The sequence below is a fragment of the Caretta caretta genome, chromosome 6 (genome assembly GCF_965140235.1).
Source record: "Caretta caretta isolate rCarCar2 chromosome 6, rCarCar1.hap1, whole genome shotgun sequence".
Classification (NCBI taxonomy): Eukaryota; Metazoa; Chordata; order Testudines; family Cheloniidae; genus Caretta; species Caretta caretta.
Genome location: NC_134211.1, coordinates 98,248,660 through 98,265,625, shown reverse-complemented (window position 1 = coordinate 98,265,625; position 16,966 = coordinate 98,248,660). Strand labels below are relative to the sequence as shown.

General features: G+C 40.5%; 1 protein-coding gene across 5 annotated transcripts in view; it reads right to left on the bottom strand.

Annotated features, from left to right (window-relative positions):
• SPATA7 (spermatogenesis associated 7) overlaps positions 1-16,966 on the bottom strand; it is a 79,883-nt gene that overhangs the window by 23,873 nt on the left and 39,044 nt on the right. For all 5 annotated transcript variants that reach the window (XM_048854621.2, XM_048854620.2, XM_075129822.1 and 2 more), the window contains one exon: positions 9,810-9,943. In XM_048854621.2, the coding sequence (XP_048710578.2) occupies positions 9,810-9,943 (134 nt within the window). The remainder of the gene's footprint in view (positions 1-9,809; positions 9,944-16,966) is intronic.

Here is a 16,966-nt window from a genome sequence, read left to right as displayed (position 1 = left end):
TGATGTTGCACTGTCTCCTAATAACTGTGCTATTAACCCCTGTGTCACCAATAGCCCATTTTTGCACTCTCAGAACACCATGGTGTTTTAAACTAAAATTTCAGGTGACAAACATGCTTTTTGTGGTAATAGCTTTAAAACAAACAAAGAAAACCTCTCTCTAGAAAGACCATCAAAAATAAATCACAGTACACATTGCTCACATATAACATGATATTTCCCTTTGCCTTCATTACACTTTTCTCCAAAATTAATACAAATGTTACTTTTCTAGTGAGAACAACCATTTGAGATATGTTTACATGATAATAACTAGAGCAAACAGCTTATATATTTACAGTTAGTAGGGATGCAATGCACCCTTCTTTGTGGTGTTTCACATGAACCAACTTAATTGTGCTGTAGTAGTAAAATTAAGCGCTGAACTGGTAACTTGCAGTAACAATGCCAAACAAATGCCTGTGTTAGCAACCAGTATAATAAGGTTTACTACATGATTGTTTGGATGTAACATAATTGCAGCTATAATTTGGTGTTATGGAAAACAGATAAGACTGCAATGTTTCAGAATCCACCTATATGAATGTTTTGGAGAGCAAATTCCAAACCCTCTAGTATTTACATAAACAACAACAACTTTGTTTTTGTTGTGCAATGTATATTTGGTGCTCTTATTTTTTAAAATAGCTTAAGCAGTTGCAGCATAAATCAAACTTTAGAAGCACTTGGTACATATGACAACTTAATCAAATCTAAGATAAAACAGAGTAATGACTTTTTGTTGTTAAGGGTGATGGGTCAATTATTGTGCTGACTCTATCTCATGAAAATACATTGGACCCAATCCTGAGATCCTCTGAGCTGAGTGAAAGGGGTGTCAACTAGTGCAAAATTAGGCCCTGCTATTTGCATGCACTTTACTCCTATGTGTACAACAAACTGATTCTGATGTTTAACAATTCTTTTTGTATAAGCAAACTAATTTATAGATTTATATCTGTATGTGTATATATATTCATTTATATTACCATGTCATGAATCTACTTAACATTAAAGATTTATTTAACCGTGATAATATGGCTAATTTTCCACGATACTACAAATATTCAGTGTGAGACTACATGAGAGATTTTACTCTATGCATCAAACAAAACTAAACAATTTTAAATAAATAATGGAAACCCCATTGTTTAGGACATGTAAAACTAGACTGAATATGGTACTGGAAAATATACTGTAAGGGACAATCCTGAGCTGAGTTCTCTTTCACTTCTATTTTCTATGAGCCGACTGTGTGTGAATGACAAATTTACAACTCCTATGTTCGTACAAACACAACCTTACTAAGGCTACTTCTACGATACATACCCACACTAGTTTTAATATAGCTAGCTCACAATAGCACTGACGTGGCAGTGCGGGCTTCAGCATGGACTGCACAAAAACAATGCACCTAGGTGAGGTCATACAGGCCTGCGCATCCTCACTGCTATTTTTAGTAATCAAGCTAGATTACACCTAGTACAGGTTCATCTACATGAGCTACAAATCACACCTGTAGCTGCAGTGAAGACGTAGCCCGAGACAGGTAGTTTTCACAGAAGTTAAAAAATGCTTCCAGAACATATGTGAATAACTACTACCAATAATAATCATCAGGTACTGAATTAGCTGAATGTCTGTAGTCACAATTTTGTGACAAGTGCATTAGTTACAGAGCAAGGCCCTGACCCTGCTGCGAGCTCCGTACCAGTAGACCCCTGAACCTACACTGAAGCCATGGAAGCAAGCGTCTGTCCATCAGAACAGAACAAATTGCAGATCAAGGCCTCAGCTTGCTAAGTGATGGGCAAAAGATGCACACAATAAGCCGGGGAGAAAAGGATTTGCCTCTAAATTATTTTTATTTTCAAAAGGAAAGTGTTATTGCTTAACCAAAAACCCACCTTGATGTCACAGATGCCTCCTAAAATCGGGCTAGTTCATTGAAAAGATTTGCTTTTATACAAAGGTGTAAATTCATCCCCGAATGAAGCCAGCAGAAGTGCACCAAGGATGAATTTGTCTCAGGGAATTAATTTTTGCTGTAGTTGAGGGTCTAGAATAGGACAGCACATCTTCTAATGGGCAGAAAACAAGCTTCATGATTTATATCTTTGTAGGTAATCATCACAAAATTTAATATTTTTACAAGCTAAGTAAAGGATGAAATTATAAGATATATTCTCATGTTTGCTATAGAGAGCAGTTCACAGTTTAATATTCATTCATTCAGCTGACTAAAAAATATTTGCAATACTCGTGACAGCAACAAGAGCCTTGCAGACTTTAGAGAGTTTCCTTTAATGAGATTATTTAGGCACTTTGAAAGCTATACTATCAAAATGTAGAAGCTGCGATTTTGTATCATTTTGAACTTCTAGTTCTTTTAGCTTGAGACAACCTGAGTTGTAATAGCTACTTACAGATGCCTATGACAGGCAGGGGTGCTGGAACAATTTGTATAGTGGGGGTGCTGAGAGCCATTGAACCAAACTGTAAACCCTGTATATAATGGAAATCACTTAAAGGCAGAGGGTGCGGCAGCATCCCTAGTTCCAGCACCTATGACGGCAGGTCTGACTTGTGCTTGACATATCTGAAGAGTAGCTTGCTTGAAAAGAGCAGAAAATAAGATCTCGTCTGGTAAATATTAGTATTTTACATAATCTGTGCTCCCATCACCCCTTGTACATACTATCAGTCCATCTAATTACACTCTGATATTTACTTAATGAATGAATAAAATGAGGGAGCAAATTCACACTAACCTGTTTCTGTCATTCAGGGGTGGTCAGACTAGAGCCTTAGGGATCTAATTTGTTTACAAGCCAATATTTTAACATTCATGATTTTTCTCATTTTACAAAATACCCTGCAGTGTTGGTATTCATATGTACGGTAATATTTTTGACAGTAATCTGTTATGCAATATTCAGATTGTATAGTGTGATATATTCCTGTCTTCAACAAGTAGACATAGGTTAAATTTGTTAACTAGAGATATAACTAAATGTATATGTGAAAATGTTTGAATTTGGACTTCGAGCATAAAAAAATGTGGTTGACACCATGCAGCCATGAAGGAATTTTCCATTTGTATTTAAGTGTTCGCAATGTAAATATGGGTTTTTATTTTAATACTTTAAAAGGTATTTTTGGTTTCCTTAGGAGTTCATTTATTTAATACAGAAAATACTAATTTGAGTATAATATATCTTGAGAATGTTAATAGCAATATAACAATAAATATTTAGGACAAGACATCGGACTAGGCAATTATAGCTATAAATGCATGCACAGTGCATCTGAAATTAACAATATAGATAAAAACTTAATACCATTTCCTAATACGTATTTCATATGCACAAACAGCTTTCCATCTGGTCATAGCTGTCATTTTACAACTAGATTTTCTGAAATTCAGCAAAGCACATACTACACATTAAGAGCTACCAGCCAGTTTTGTGCCATCTCTCTCTTGAAAAAAACCCTGCAACAATAATTGAAAATGGGAAATGTGTTGGACCTGATTCTTTCCTCATTTACATGGCTTTTACACACCAGTGTAATTTCACTGACTTCAATATATTTTCATCCTCTAATAACTTAAGTGGTTGAAGGGATTTATTCTCCAGAAGAAAGAACCCCAGGAATGAAGCTGGCATCCAGGTTTGGCTTTTGGCATGGCTGATATCTTGAAAATTTCCTCATCTCAGAACTTGTGAGTCAGAAGCACCCACTAGCAGGGTTGTCTGAGGATCAGCTAAGAAATACCTAGCCTTGCTTGAATCACAGATTTGTCTCATGGTAGGATCAGCCCAGCTACGCATCCTTTATAAAATGAGCTCCTTTTTGATGCCTGTGGGTTTTTTAGATGAGGGCTTACAAACCAAAGTCTGTTCCGCCTTGGCATCAAAGATGCCATGGCACTTGTCACAAGGGCAAGGATTTCTACTGGGGTAAAACCTCCCCATCCTTGCTCCCTGTGTTGTGTACTACGCTACAGTGCTATCTTCCTGGTTGCTGCTATCTACCCTGGGGATGGTTGCATTTCAGTTGTGCTCTGCGTAGATGGATCCTACAGTACTTTGGGAGCCTTTTGGAGAAAGGCACTATATAAGTTGTTATGAACGTCATCTGCAGGTGAAATTGAAAGAAGTCAGCACTCCTGATAGCTTTGGCTGACTTTTAAATGGAGAAACTGATAAGATTTATAGAAAACCACAAACTAAACCCACATGAAAAATGCTATTCCTCTGGGATTTCTCTCTGCTGGAATGGTATTTGGATTCTAATCCATGGCTGCTTTAGAAAAGAAAAGTCACAGGCTTAGGTGTTAATATAACCTTCAGATCCTGGGAGTGGATTTGTCAAACTCAAAAACTGCTATTGAATAACCCTGATTGTACAAAACAAGCCACAAAGCTTCCTGTGTGTTTGACTCTCTGCGTAACTACCGTGCAACAACAGTGTGGCTCTAGAAACCTTAGAAATGCTGAAATATGCAGTCTAACACTACATTTTATTGAACAGAGGGAAACCTTTACACCACCTAGGTGAAGAAACACAATGTTACTTTTAGAAACATTAAATTCCATGAAAATTAATAAACCTCTCTGTCCTCCCCTTCCTGTGTCCATATACCCTTTTCTGTTGCAGGAAAGCCAATTAAAGTATTTAAAGTAGCTCCACTTAAAAAGAAGTAAATGTGCCTCACACATTGCGCAGAATGGATGGACAAGGGGGAAGAATTAAGATTGTGTGGACAACCACAAATCTTTCAAATCCTAACATTTAAGTGCTTGACTTTTCAACTTAACTTTCATTCACTTAACGAAGTTTTTTTGCATGAACACAGACAATTTTAAGTTGAGTACCTCTTTCTACCTAGGTACTTATATTGTGCTCATCACCATAGTGTCTGAGTACTTTTCACTCATATGTGCCAGCAATCATTAATGTGTTGCTATGGGGACTGGAGAAGGGGAAATGTTAAGAAATGTACTTGTATAATATTTATAAATACGAGGGACTTTTAAAAGGAAACATTTAATTTATCATTGTATTAGGCTCAATCCTGAGCTGTGCTGAGTATGAGGAGAAGTAAAGGTGGCGCTACTCCATATTTATGCTTCCCCTGATCCTTGGCTAACCATGGGACAAAACAGCCCCCAGCGTAATTCAGAGCAGCAAAAAGGGTGCTCTAAGTTGTGCTGACTACAGCAGGCTCCATAGGACATCTCTGCCCCATGAAAAATCAGGCAGAGCCCTACGTATTCCAGTCCACGCCCTATGCTGAGTTACCACACTTATCTCCCCTTTTAAGTGTAGGGAAATGATTGTAGCATTTCAGACACCTGCGTGTGCCAGCACTTGGTAAATGGGGTCTTAGTATGTAATACTGTGAGGAGGCATTTTTATCATCGTGAGCTAAATGCTTCCTTTTTAAGCGCACTCACTCTTATAAAAAATAAGATATGAAATCTGCATGAAGTAACTTCAGAAGTAACAGTTCTGAAATATATTAGTGTAGTAGCGTTTGAGAAACAAAACAGAATATAGTATTACTGTTATAACTGAAGCAATTACAACTAAAGAACTTACTGTATTAATGAATTTAAGTCCTATGCTTGGTTAATTTTTAGTTAAAGTTACACAAAAACAACCCAGCAGTGGGCCATTCTGGTGCAACAAATACTGTATGCATTCACTAACCTGGTTACTCAGTGTATATAACAGGACATGCTGAATAGATCATTTGAGGTATTGCAAGGTGCTTATCAAGTACAGTAATATTCCACTCTTGCTATGCATCTTTTTAGCACCCGGTGGTGTTCCACATTGTTTGCACCAGTATTTCTTACATTTTGATATTTAAATTGATTACCATCATGCCCCATAAGCATCTTGTGACTCAATATTCAAGATTTTGCAGTGGTACTAAAAGCAGAAAATTTAAGATCAGCAGTTTCCCCAGGAATTGGGGACAGCACCAACAGCAGTGCAATTATATTGCCTGGTGATAATTCTGTGTCCTATCATATCTTTTAATAGGCATGTGTAGAAGTTGTCTTATGGTTACTAGTTACTTATGTATTCTTATGGCTAAAGAAATACAATTTGAGAAGTTAAGTGACCCTCAGGATGCATTAGGAGCGATCCAATAGAGCAACAGGAATAAAACTCTCTAGGTACATCAATAAACATAGTAAAATCAATATACTTTTCTGGTAAAAGAAACAATATTTAAATATTGCTTTGGTTTTGGTACTGTTGTGGAAAACGAGTCACACCATCTGTTTGGTTCAAACAGTCTGAGGTCCTTTTTATTTGAATACAAGCATGCAGGGAGAGGGAGACAGAGATGGTCACACGCAGGTGCTCCCCTGGTCTCTCTCTACCCTGCCCCTATAATACCAATCTTATATAGTTTTTTATCATTCAAGTCAAATGATACATTTCCTTAATTTTTATCACTCAAGCATTGTTAATAAAGCCTTATAAGGAGCCAAAGTAAACAGTATCATAATTAGCACTGTGCTAACGCACTTCGTTATTATCAAGATCTGCGGTTTGCTTGTGGCAGCGTTTTCCCTAGGGGCTTTTGCTTTTTGCGTTACCGCTCTTGCCTATGCTGCATATAGTGCATAGATCTTGTCACAGAGTGGGATGGGATCAGGCCCACAATACCTTCCCCCACAGTACAGAGATATGAAAGCCCAATTACTACCACTGCTTGCTTTCTAGCAGGAACCCTTCCTGCAGAAACATATTCACTTCTTACTAATGCACGAGTGCTTCGATTCACATGCTGATGAAAAATATTTTGTAAATCTTTAAGCAAGATTTTCCCTATTATGATCTAATGTCTATCATCAGGTCCACGGCTCAGCTGAAAAGCTGTTAATAGCTGTATTTTTTGTTTTGAATCATGCAGAGAAGGAATTCATGGGAATCTCCTAGTGCCAAGTTTTATCTTTTGGGACATCTGCTTCCTGTCTATGTGGAGATTAAAAGATCTGTAGAAAAGGGCCCCAAATAGGTGACATTAAGTATTATCCAATGTTACCTAAACAGGCAAGTCTGCCATGACCACTTCTAAAATATATTATGATTGCCTATTCATATCTGGAAATCTTCACTCAAACATGCAGTTGGTTGACTCACACACAAATGCTTGCAAGACTGAGATGTTCTTGTTGACAAGAACAGTGATGAAGAGGTACCTACAAGTAATTAGTAGTACTAAGTGACACTTACTACTTGAGAGAGCTCTTCTTTGGGGGAGAGGTTAAAACACAGACAAGGAATTACAATGCTCTGACATTGCTATGTCAAAGCACACACTTAAGACACTTTAAAAAATATATAAACTCAGATCCTGTATTTGATGGGGTGTATAGACCACACAAAGATGTCAAAGGTGCCAGAGAGGCATGGGAGGCAAGGCTAGCCGCGCTCTTCTGGCCTTGTCAATCACATATGATAGGCAGGAGGCCTTTAAAAGGGAGGAAACTGCAGTCAGCAAGGGTGGGAAGGAGCGGGACTGCCAAGCAGGAGACTGCTGGCATGATCCCAAGAGCCACAGGGAGAACTTCCATCCAGGAGATCTTTATCCCAACCCTATGGGGTGTGCAGTGAACTCCCAGGGAGAGATTTAAGGAGACCCACAAGGAGTAGGGGCCCCTTGTAAGAAGTTAGGAACTAGGAGCCAACCAGTGCAAGTAACTGGTGACACTCAGAGGATGGTTTCAGAGTAACAGCCGTGTTAGTCTGTATTCGCAAAAAGAAAAGGAGTACTTGTGGCACCTTAGAGACTAACCAATTTATTTGGTTAAAATAAATTGGTTAGTCTCTAAGGTGCCACAAGTACTCCTTTTCTTTTTACTCAGAGGATGGTGTTCAGCTGTCTGAGTGGTTGTGCAGGGGTGCCACTCCTGGGTGCTGAAGAACTGGTCTCAGCTCCAGTCTATGCAGGCCTGGTGCAGGCCAATTCAGGGGTGGGGTGAGATGAGACCCAAGGGTGATCAGGGGAGGGGCTATGGATCTGCATTTATGCTGCTCCATTGACCCCAATGCTCTGTTAGGGTTGCCAGGCGTCCGGTTTTCAACCAGAACGTCTGGTCAAAAAGGGACCCTGGTGGGGCCACTAAAACTCCGGCTGGCCATAATGGCCGGCTCCGCATGACTCCCAGAAGCGGCTGCCATGTCCCGCGAGCTCCTAGGTGCAGGGGTGGCAAGGGGCGCTCCATACGCTGCCAATGGGAATCGCAGCTAATGGGAGCTGCAGGGGTGGCGCCTGCAGACGGGCGCAGTGTATAGAGCCCCCTGGCTGCCCCTGTGCCTAGGCAGAAGGACATGGCGGCCACTTCCAGGAGCAGCCTGAGGTAAGTGCCGCCTGGAGCCCGCACCCCAAACCCCCTCCCGTGCCCCAATCCCCTGCCCCAGCCCTGAGCCCCCTCCCATGCTCAAACTCCCTCCTGGAGCCTGCACACCCTCCCACACCTCAATCTCCCTCCCACACTCTGAACCCCTTGGTCCCAGCCCAGAGCCCCCTCTTTCACCCCAAACCCCTCACATCTGGCCCCACCCCAGAGCCCACACCCCCAGCTGGAGCTCTCGGCCCCGCCCCCCATCCACCTGCCCCAGCCCTGAGCCCCCTCCCGCACCCAAACTGCCTCCTGGAGCCCACACCCTACACTTCCTCCACACCCTAACCCCCTTCCCCAGCCCTCAGCCCCCTCCCACACTTTGAACCCCTTAGCTTCAGCCCAGACCCCCTTCCTGCACCCTAAACCCCTCATACCTGGTCCCATTGCAGAGCCCATACCCACAGCCAGAGCCCTCAGTCCCCCCCATCCTCCTGCCCCAGCCTGGAGCCCCCTCCCGCACCCTGAACTCCTAATTTTTGGCCTAACCCCAGAGCCTGCACCCCCAACCCAGAGCCCGTACTGCCTCCCAAACCTCAACCTCCTGCCCCAACCTGGCATCCCCTCCCGCACCCTGAACCCCTCATTCTGGCCCTACCCCAGAGCCTGCACCCCAGCCCAGAGCCTGAACCCCCCACACACCTCAACGCCCTGCCCCAGCCCAGTGAAAATGAGCAAGGGAGTGAGGGTGGGGGGATGGAGTGAGTGGGGGCGGGGCCTCTGAGAAGGGTGGGGCAAGGGTGTTTGGTTTTCTGTAATCAGAAAATTGGCAACCCTATGCTCTGTACAACCGACAAAGAGAGGCTAGGGTTGTTATTCCATCCCACAGACTGGAATGGCAGCTAGGGAGGGTGCTGTACAATAGCCCTCTGGCCTCGGCGTGTGTGTGAATTTCAACTCTTCAACCTCTGCCTTCAAGGTTTACCCTGAGAAAGAAGGCATTAGGGGTGAGGCAGAAGGCCTATTAGGAAAATGCAAGAAAATGATAGCTCAAGAGAAAGCTTGGGGCTAAGGCTTATCTTCATTTTCTTAGAAACAGAGGAAAAACCCAAGTAGTAATAACAGGGGAGGTTTGGGTTGAACGTGTGTTGAGAGCAGCATGGGGACTCTGCTTATTTACACTAACGTTTAAATATAAAGGGTCAAATCCTGAGGTCTTTACTCAGTTTTTATTCAGTCTGAACTTCTTTGGACTCCTGACCAAGGGGTGAGCATGGCGTGAATAAAAACAGAATAAGGACTTGAAGTCTTGGCCCATAATATCTAACTGTTAAATCTTGGTAATTTGTATGTACAAAGGGAAATATCTACAATTTGAAACAAAGTTAAAATATCTACCTTTACAAAAGTGGATGACAGTAGCCTCCTGCTTCCTCTGGAGCTGGTCCGTGAGGCATTTTTTGCTGCGCTCATCTCCTTCTCACACCTGGCAATTTCCTTCTTGAGTTTCTCTCTCCGTTGCTGGTCTGCAACTTAGGAAAGAAAGAACCAAATAAAATTAGTGAGATTTTAAAGGAATGTTACTGAGTCCTTCTCTCTAAATGCATTACCTTGTGTGGGCTTTCATTCAGTCAGAAAAGTAAAATGTTGTCATGTGTTCCAGTTTGAACATACTGTAATCATGAAAAATAACTCCTATTGTCAAAACAGAATATTAAAACTTATGTTGCTTTCTTTAGGGTTAGAAATTTTGAGTTCTAAAACTACAAAAAATACAGTGGAATTTGAAGACCAAGTTCAGCGACATGAGATTCTACTCAAAAATCCATAGCACTGTTCCCATCCATACAGCACTAAGAACCCTTCCAATTCTGATCCTGCTGAACAACAGTATTTCAACAGTATTGAAATTTTTGGTGAAAAACAACATCATTTGTAAATGTTAAATCTTGCTAGATTTATATGTACAAAGGGAATTGCGGGACTCAAAAAATTTGGGGTCAAACTCTGGAAAAAAGTAGAAAGGTCCCCAAAATGGGCATACAGATAATACTGCAAGAGCAGCAAATTACATGTCAGGAGCATGAATAGTCTAGGTAGGGTCTGTGTGGATGGGCCATTGCTGGATCAGGAGGGAAGAATCAGATAAGCTACTGAACCTTGGCCCAAATGCTTCTCGAGAGCAGAAGATTGGCAAAGCGTCTATGCCATCAAGATTTGGGGGAAGGAAGGGAAGGAGCCATGGCCTGCTGCAATATGGCCCTTTGCTCTTAATGTTACAAAGCTTTTCATGTGTATTCTAGCTGCATAGTGGAGTGTCATAAACTCTGAAAGTTAATGTGATTTACAAAGCTGCATGCCTCAGTGGAGGCAGCCTGAACCAAAAACACCAGCACACTCATTTCCAAATGTCAATAAAGAGGCCCTACAGAAGATACAGGTACTTGTAAAATGCCAGTGCAAAGGGACTGCAAAGGGACTTCCCACCAAGGAATACCCCCTGTGTAGAAGGAATCTAGAGGGCAGTAGGCTGCTGAATGCAAGTCGGGGGAGCCCTGAGGCAACCTCCCAATGGCCCCAGACTAAGGGAGACAAAAAGTAACATAGATCCACCTTCCCCCCAACCTCTTGGGTCCTGCACCAAGCACAGTGAGAATCAGGTCTGGAAGCTCCATTCTTTGAAGTATGGGTTTACTCAGACAACAAGCGAATCTGTGTAAGGGGCTTGCTCCCATAAGGCACCGAGCACTCATAACTCCCATTGCAACTAACTGGAGCTGAAGACGCTCACCACCACCACACAGGATCAGACCCCAAGACATGAGCCGATGGTGCAGCTATGACTATGTTAATTACAGCAAGAGACAGATAGGCATTTGGAAGGAAGCGTAGTACTATGGGGGAGAAACTTTATCAGTTAATTGGACAAACTAAGATAAGCTTCCTCACTTCCTTCTGCCCTAGAAATAGTACAGGCCAAATTAGACCCTGATGTAACCTCAACTAATTTCAATGGGATTATACCAGGGATGAATTTGTCTCTGTGTCCTTGTTGCTGTGCCATGGACTAAATGCCCATCACTACCAGCAGAATAATTCAAACAAAAGGAGATGCATCTTTTAACAGATTTAGTACGAATGTCTGTTAGATGAACTATAAATAGCCTTAACTGTACAGAGAATCCCCAAACTAAAGATCAAAATTGATCCAAAATGTCAACATGTCAAATGTCTAAATCTGCTTGTTTACAAGTAAAAAAAAAAAATCATTTCATCCACTCTTTAAAAAAACAGCGAGTAATATCCGAGTATAAAATGCATCCTGCAGTTTTAAATTGCAAGATCTCCAAAGCTTAATGGAATCTAGAGATCAATGAGTCTCATCAGTGACTCTGCTCACAATCATAGAATCATAGAATCATAGAATATAAGGGTTGGAAGGGACCCCAGAAGGTCATCTAGTCCAACCCCCTGCTCGAAGCAGAACCAATTCCCAGTTAAATCATAATGATCATTTCAATCATTGTCAGGCTTAGTAATGAGATAATGCATTATATTATAAGCATATTATTATATTATATTCTACGCAGTCCGTTCTGTTAATTCTGCAGGCAATAAAAAGTGGTGTATGTATGGCTGCAAGCGTTTTTAAAGGCTGTATTGTATACTATTCCTGCCCCGCCACACACACACACAACTTTTTAAAAGGATATTGAGCTATGAAATTCTTACTAATCCAATTTAGAAACTACACTACTGACTAGGCAAATGCCTATTACACAAAGTTCAGAGGATACCAAACAAATTTCCCTTCATTATAATTTGATTTTTCTGCAGTGGTTGCTCCCTTTACAGGCTTGACTCTATTTCCATAAACCCAGCACTTCAGCAATATTTCTAGAAACCTGCCTGGAGCTACAAAACATTGCTTGGCTGACTGAAATGAAGATGATAAAACTTTGAAGTCATTCAAAAATCTATCAGACATGTCACACTTCTAAGGAGTTTGGCAGTCCAGTGCTTATAACCACAGTACGAGTTTGCTTAATATGAGTGGTTGTCCTTCGCTCTGAATTTCAGATCTCTACAGTCACCATATATCACAACTAGATACAATTTGCAATATTAATTCCTGAATTGATTTGTTTTTTAATGTAAATAAACTATTTTAGACATTGAAACATTAGTTGAACAAATAAAAAATTATTTTATTGAGCTTAGCCAAGGGTAGTGCATGTCCCAGAGCATAATTTAACACTGACTAATGCTGTACTTCCCCATGTGAACCAACTATTTATTTGCCAACTCAATTCTGGGCATTATTTTCCCATATGAATTCCTCCAGACCAAGAGCATGCAAAGAAGTCACATCATGTATCTTTCAAAGTGGAGCTGCCATCCTCAGTTTGGATGTGCTGGAAGTGGCCATGATTTGTAATATTCAGCACATCATAGGGTGAAGCTAGTTCTGTAAACAAGTGCTGTCTTTCGTAACACCCTTCTCCTTTGCATAGCTCAGTCTTAGTTAATGAAAGTCCCAATCACACCACAACTTAGCCATCGAGGGTGAAATCCTGGCCTCACTATCATTTTAAATGAGCCATGATTTCACACTTGGAGCATTCACTGTTTATTAAAAGGACAGACAATATGAGGTTATGGTTTTCATAATTTTAGGACACGATTCTGCCACCCTTCCTCAATGTTAAGTAGCATCTTACTCTGAGAACAGCCCATTCAATCAATGGCACTACTTGCGGAATAAGAGAGTACTCAACAAGAGTAAAGGTGACACATGATATTTGTTTAGGAACAGATTCTTCCAGCCTTACTCATGTTGAGTGGAACGTTACTCAGAGTAGACTCATTTAAATCAAAGGGACTACTCAAGAAGCAAGGTACTACTTAGCATGAATGCAGATGGCAGAATCTGGCTACAAGTAAAAGTTAGAAGTTAAACACCTGCACAACTGAGGGTAAACAGACTAAGAATCACAGCTGTATTAGTTTCAGAGTACCAGCATTGTTACTCTGTATCCGCAAAAAGAAAAGGAGGACTTGTGGCACCCTTAGAGACTAACAAATTTATTTGAGCATAAGCTTTCGTGAGCTACAGCTCACTTCATCGGATGCATTCAGTGGAAAATACAGTGGGGAGATTTATATACCTAGAGAACACCCATTGTTTCATGTTCTCTGTGTATATAAATCTCCCCACTGTATTTTCCACAGTATGCATCTGACAAAGTGAGCTGAAGCTCATGAAAGCTTATGCTCAAATAAATTTGTTAGTCTCTAAGGTGCCACAAGTACTCCTTTTCTTTTAGTTGTATTAGTGTAGTCCAACAAAATTTAGCCCCAATTATCCAGTGTAATGTGGCTATTTTGTGCTCCTCAGAAATCCCAGTGCTGCCCTGAAACTAGCTTCCTTACTTGCCGTTGAAGGATCCTAAAATTAAACAGAATTGCCATACTGACTCCGAACACCACCCACTCTTCCAGATGTTCATGTATCCCCAGAGAAAAGAGGGTGTGTCATCCCCTTGTCCACCAGATCCTCAGCTGCTGGAATGTCCACACGGGGCTGTTGGCTACTGGTATAGATTAGGACAATTTCAAATTGCTCTAATTTATGCTGAGGGACTTGACTCGCCCTCTCACCTCAAAATTTGCACTAAGTGCTCCCTGGCCAGTGTATCACCAGCATTTTGTAGTACTTCATATACAATAATGCAGTGATCAATTTCACTTTAATAAATACAATCAGGAAAATGAATACCTGATTTAGTAAATGTAAAAGGAGAGGTACACTCAGTAAGAGCAATATATTTCTATGTGACCAAATCCTGGGGTTCATACTCAGCTCTTACTTGGAACTAGTTTATTGCTAGGTCTTTTTGCTAGGCATAGTCATATTTACAGTTGCTGTGCACCCCACTACACGCTCTATGGGCTACACAGCTCCAATGACCATAGCCCCACCACTTCTTAAAAACCCTCTCTGTGGCAGAAGGAGTCCACACAAAGCACAGTTCTGTGGAATGTAAGGGCACAGATCCTCCGTGCATGTTTTCCACATCTGGCTCCACCAACCCACATGGGAAGCATAACTGCAACATCTCCCCTTGGTTATTTGGCTTTTCACTCCTGCAAAGGGCAAAATGCATCCCTCCCACACCCACCCCAAAATAACCAGGTCATCTTTCCTGCATTCATTCCTGATTTGCAACTGTTTTACAGAATAATAAATAAGTTTAGCATTGTATCCTGTTTTGAAAAAAAAGGACGCAGTTTTCTTTCCATCTTTTTATAAATACTGTTTGCCAGTAAAGTAATTGACCCCTTAAGATGAAAGGCTAATATCAGCTGTTTTTGAGCATTCGTTAGATTTTCTTGTAAGAATGAAGATGTAGGCCCTGAATCATCCTGTGACTTACAGAGTGGACATTTGTTAACTACAGACTTACTGGTAACAGTCTTGTGTATACTTTACACCTCTGCATTTACCAATCCAGTTTCTTATGGATCAGAGTCAGTAATACAAACTTGCTTTGGACTTTTTGGTGCTGCATATGACAGAAAGTGCATTGATCATGCAAAGCGTGGTAGAAAACAAAGAGGTGTTGACTGAATTTATGCCTACATAACACACTCATTCACACTTTTAAAATAAGGTTTTCTCTTTAAAACCATTTCCATTTCCATGTCTTTCCATCTTAATCTCCCACAGAGTGTCCAGCAGTATAATATCCACACAATACACTGCACCCACAAGTAATTGCAAAATTGTGGGAGAAAAAATAAGAGGCCAAGACTCAGCTGAAAATCTGACCTTTATATGTAAAATGTTGTTTTCTTCAATGTAGTTTGTGACAATCTTTATTGGGCATTATGTATAAAGTTTAAAAGAGAAGAGTCACAAAAATTATTCAAGGACTGGAAAAAGTGTCTTACAGCGAGAGACTTAAAGAGCTTGATCTGTTTACCTTGTCAAAAAGAAGACAGAGAAGTGACTTGTTTGTGTATATGTACCCTCACAAGGAGAAAATAATAGGTGCTAAAATGATTTTAATCTAGTTGGAGAAAGACATAACAGGAGCCAATGGCCAGAAGTTAATGACGGTCAAATTCAAACTAGAAATAAGGCATACAGTTTTAAAAGTGAGGGTGATTAACCATTTGGCCAAAATATCAAGGTATGAGGTGGAGTCCCCATCTCTTGAGGTCTTCAAATCAAGACTGGATGCTTTTCTAGAAGATGTGCTTAGTCAAAAAGAAGTTATTGGGCTCAATACAGGGATGACTGGGTGAAATTCTTGGCTATGGTAATGTAGGTCAGACTAGATGCTCTAATGGTCCTTTCTAGCCTTAATCTATGAAAAATGTATTATGTTGCTTTAAATAAATTTCACCCTCAGAGGTACTGCCTTTTATGGAGAACAAAAATATGTATCTACTGCAGAAGCATTTCAAATTGCTAATTCAAAATGCAGGGACAGAGATATATTTACACAATTGGTTTTCATATTTATAAGCAAGAAATTCAGATGACAAATACACGGGACTATATTTTCAAAAAGATATGTCTGATTTCTGTGCACTATTATCATGTGTGTGCAAACATGCACAGTTTATATGCATAATTCAAGTGTATCTTTTAGGAAAAGATACATATATTATAGTTGGAGCAAACAACACCAGTGATAATTAAGATTGCCTGAGTGTTTCTGTTTAAAGGCCGTATTTCAGTTACTTTTAATCTTTACCTTTCGATCTGAAATTTTCTGAGTCTGACCTCAGTTGAAGGATTGTTTTTTAGGAAAGTTTGAGAAAAATGGTTCTGCCATGTTTGAGTACAATAATAGTAAAAAATATACACAGCTCTTAATGGCTCTAATGAGCCCTCAGGGAGTGACAGAACTTGGCAACTTGGCAGTTGTAGTAAATAAGTTAACCCCTTCCCCCATTCTCACTGTTCTGTTGGCACTATCTCTGTATGTAAGAAAACCCCATGTCATTAAAAAATGCACGTGTGTCTGGAATGAGGTAGGGCTCCCTTATTGCATAGATTCTTAGAAAGTATGCATGAAAATGAGGCAGGACTCATGGGAATGGTGGAAGGGCCAGTGCAGGGAAGACTGTGCAAACTTCCTGCACAGCAGCAAAACATAGACAAGTTTGATTTTCCTAGTTTACACAGAGATTTTATGTTTTTCACAACACAAAGATCATCAGTGATAATGCACAAAATGTACGTGTTCACATGTGGAGGTAATGCTGGAAAAAATCAGGCCTAAAAATATAAAAATCCTGATAAGTTCCTAGGTCCAGGCAAGGAAAAGTATCAGTTAGACTGCATCATTATTAGGTTTTTTTCTCCTAAAAATGAGTATGTTTAATCACTTCTAAAAAATGTAACTGCAGGTTCATACTTGATATTCATCCACTATGTGTGCTGGATTTCTGGCGGGCAATTTCTCAGAATGCATATTTTTCCTAGCAGGAGATCTACACTCTCAATCACTGTCAGTGTATTCTGTGGAAAAACCTCTAAA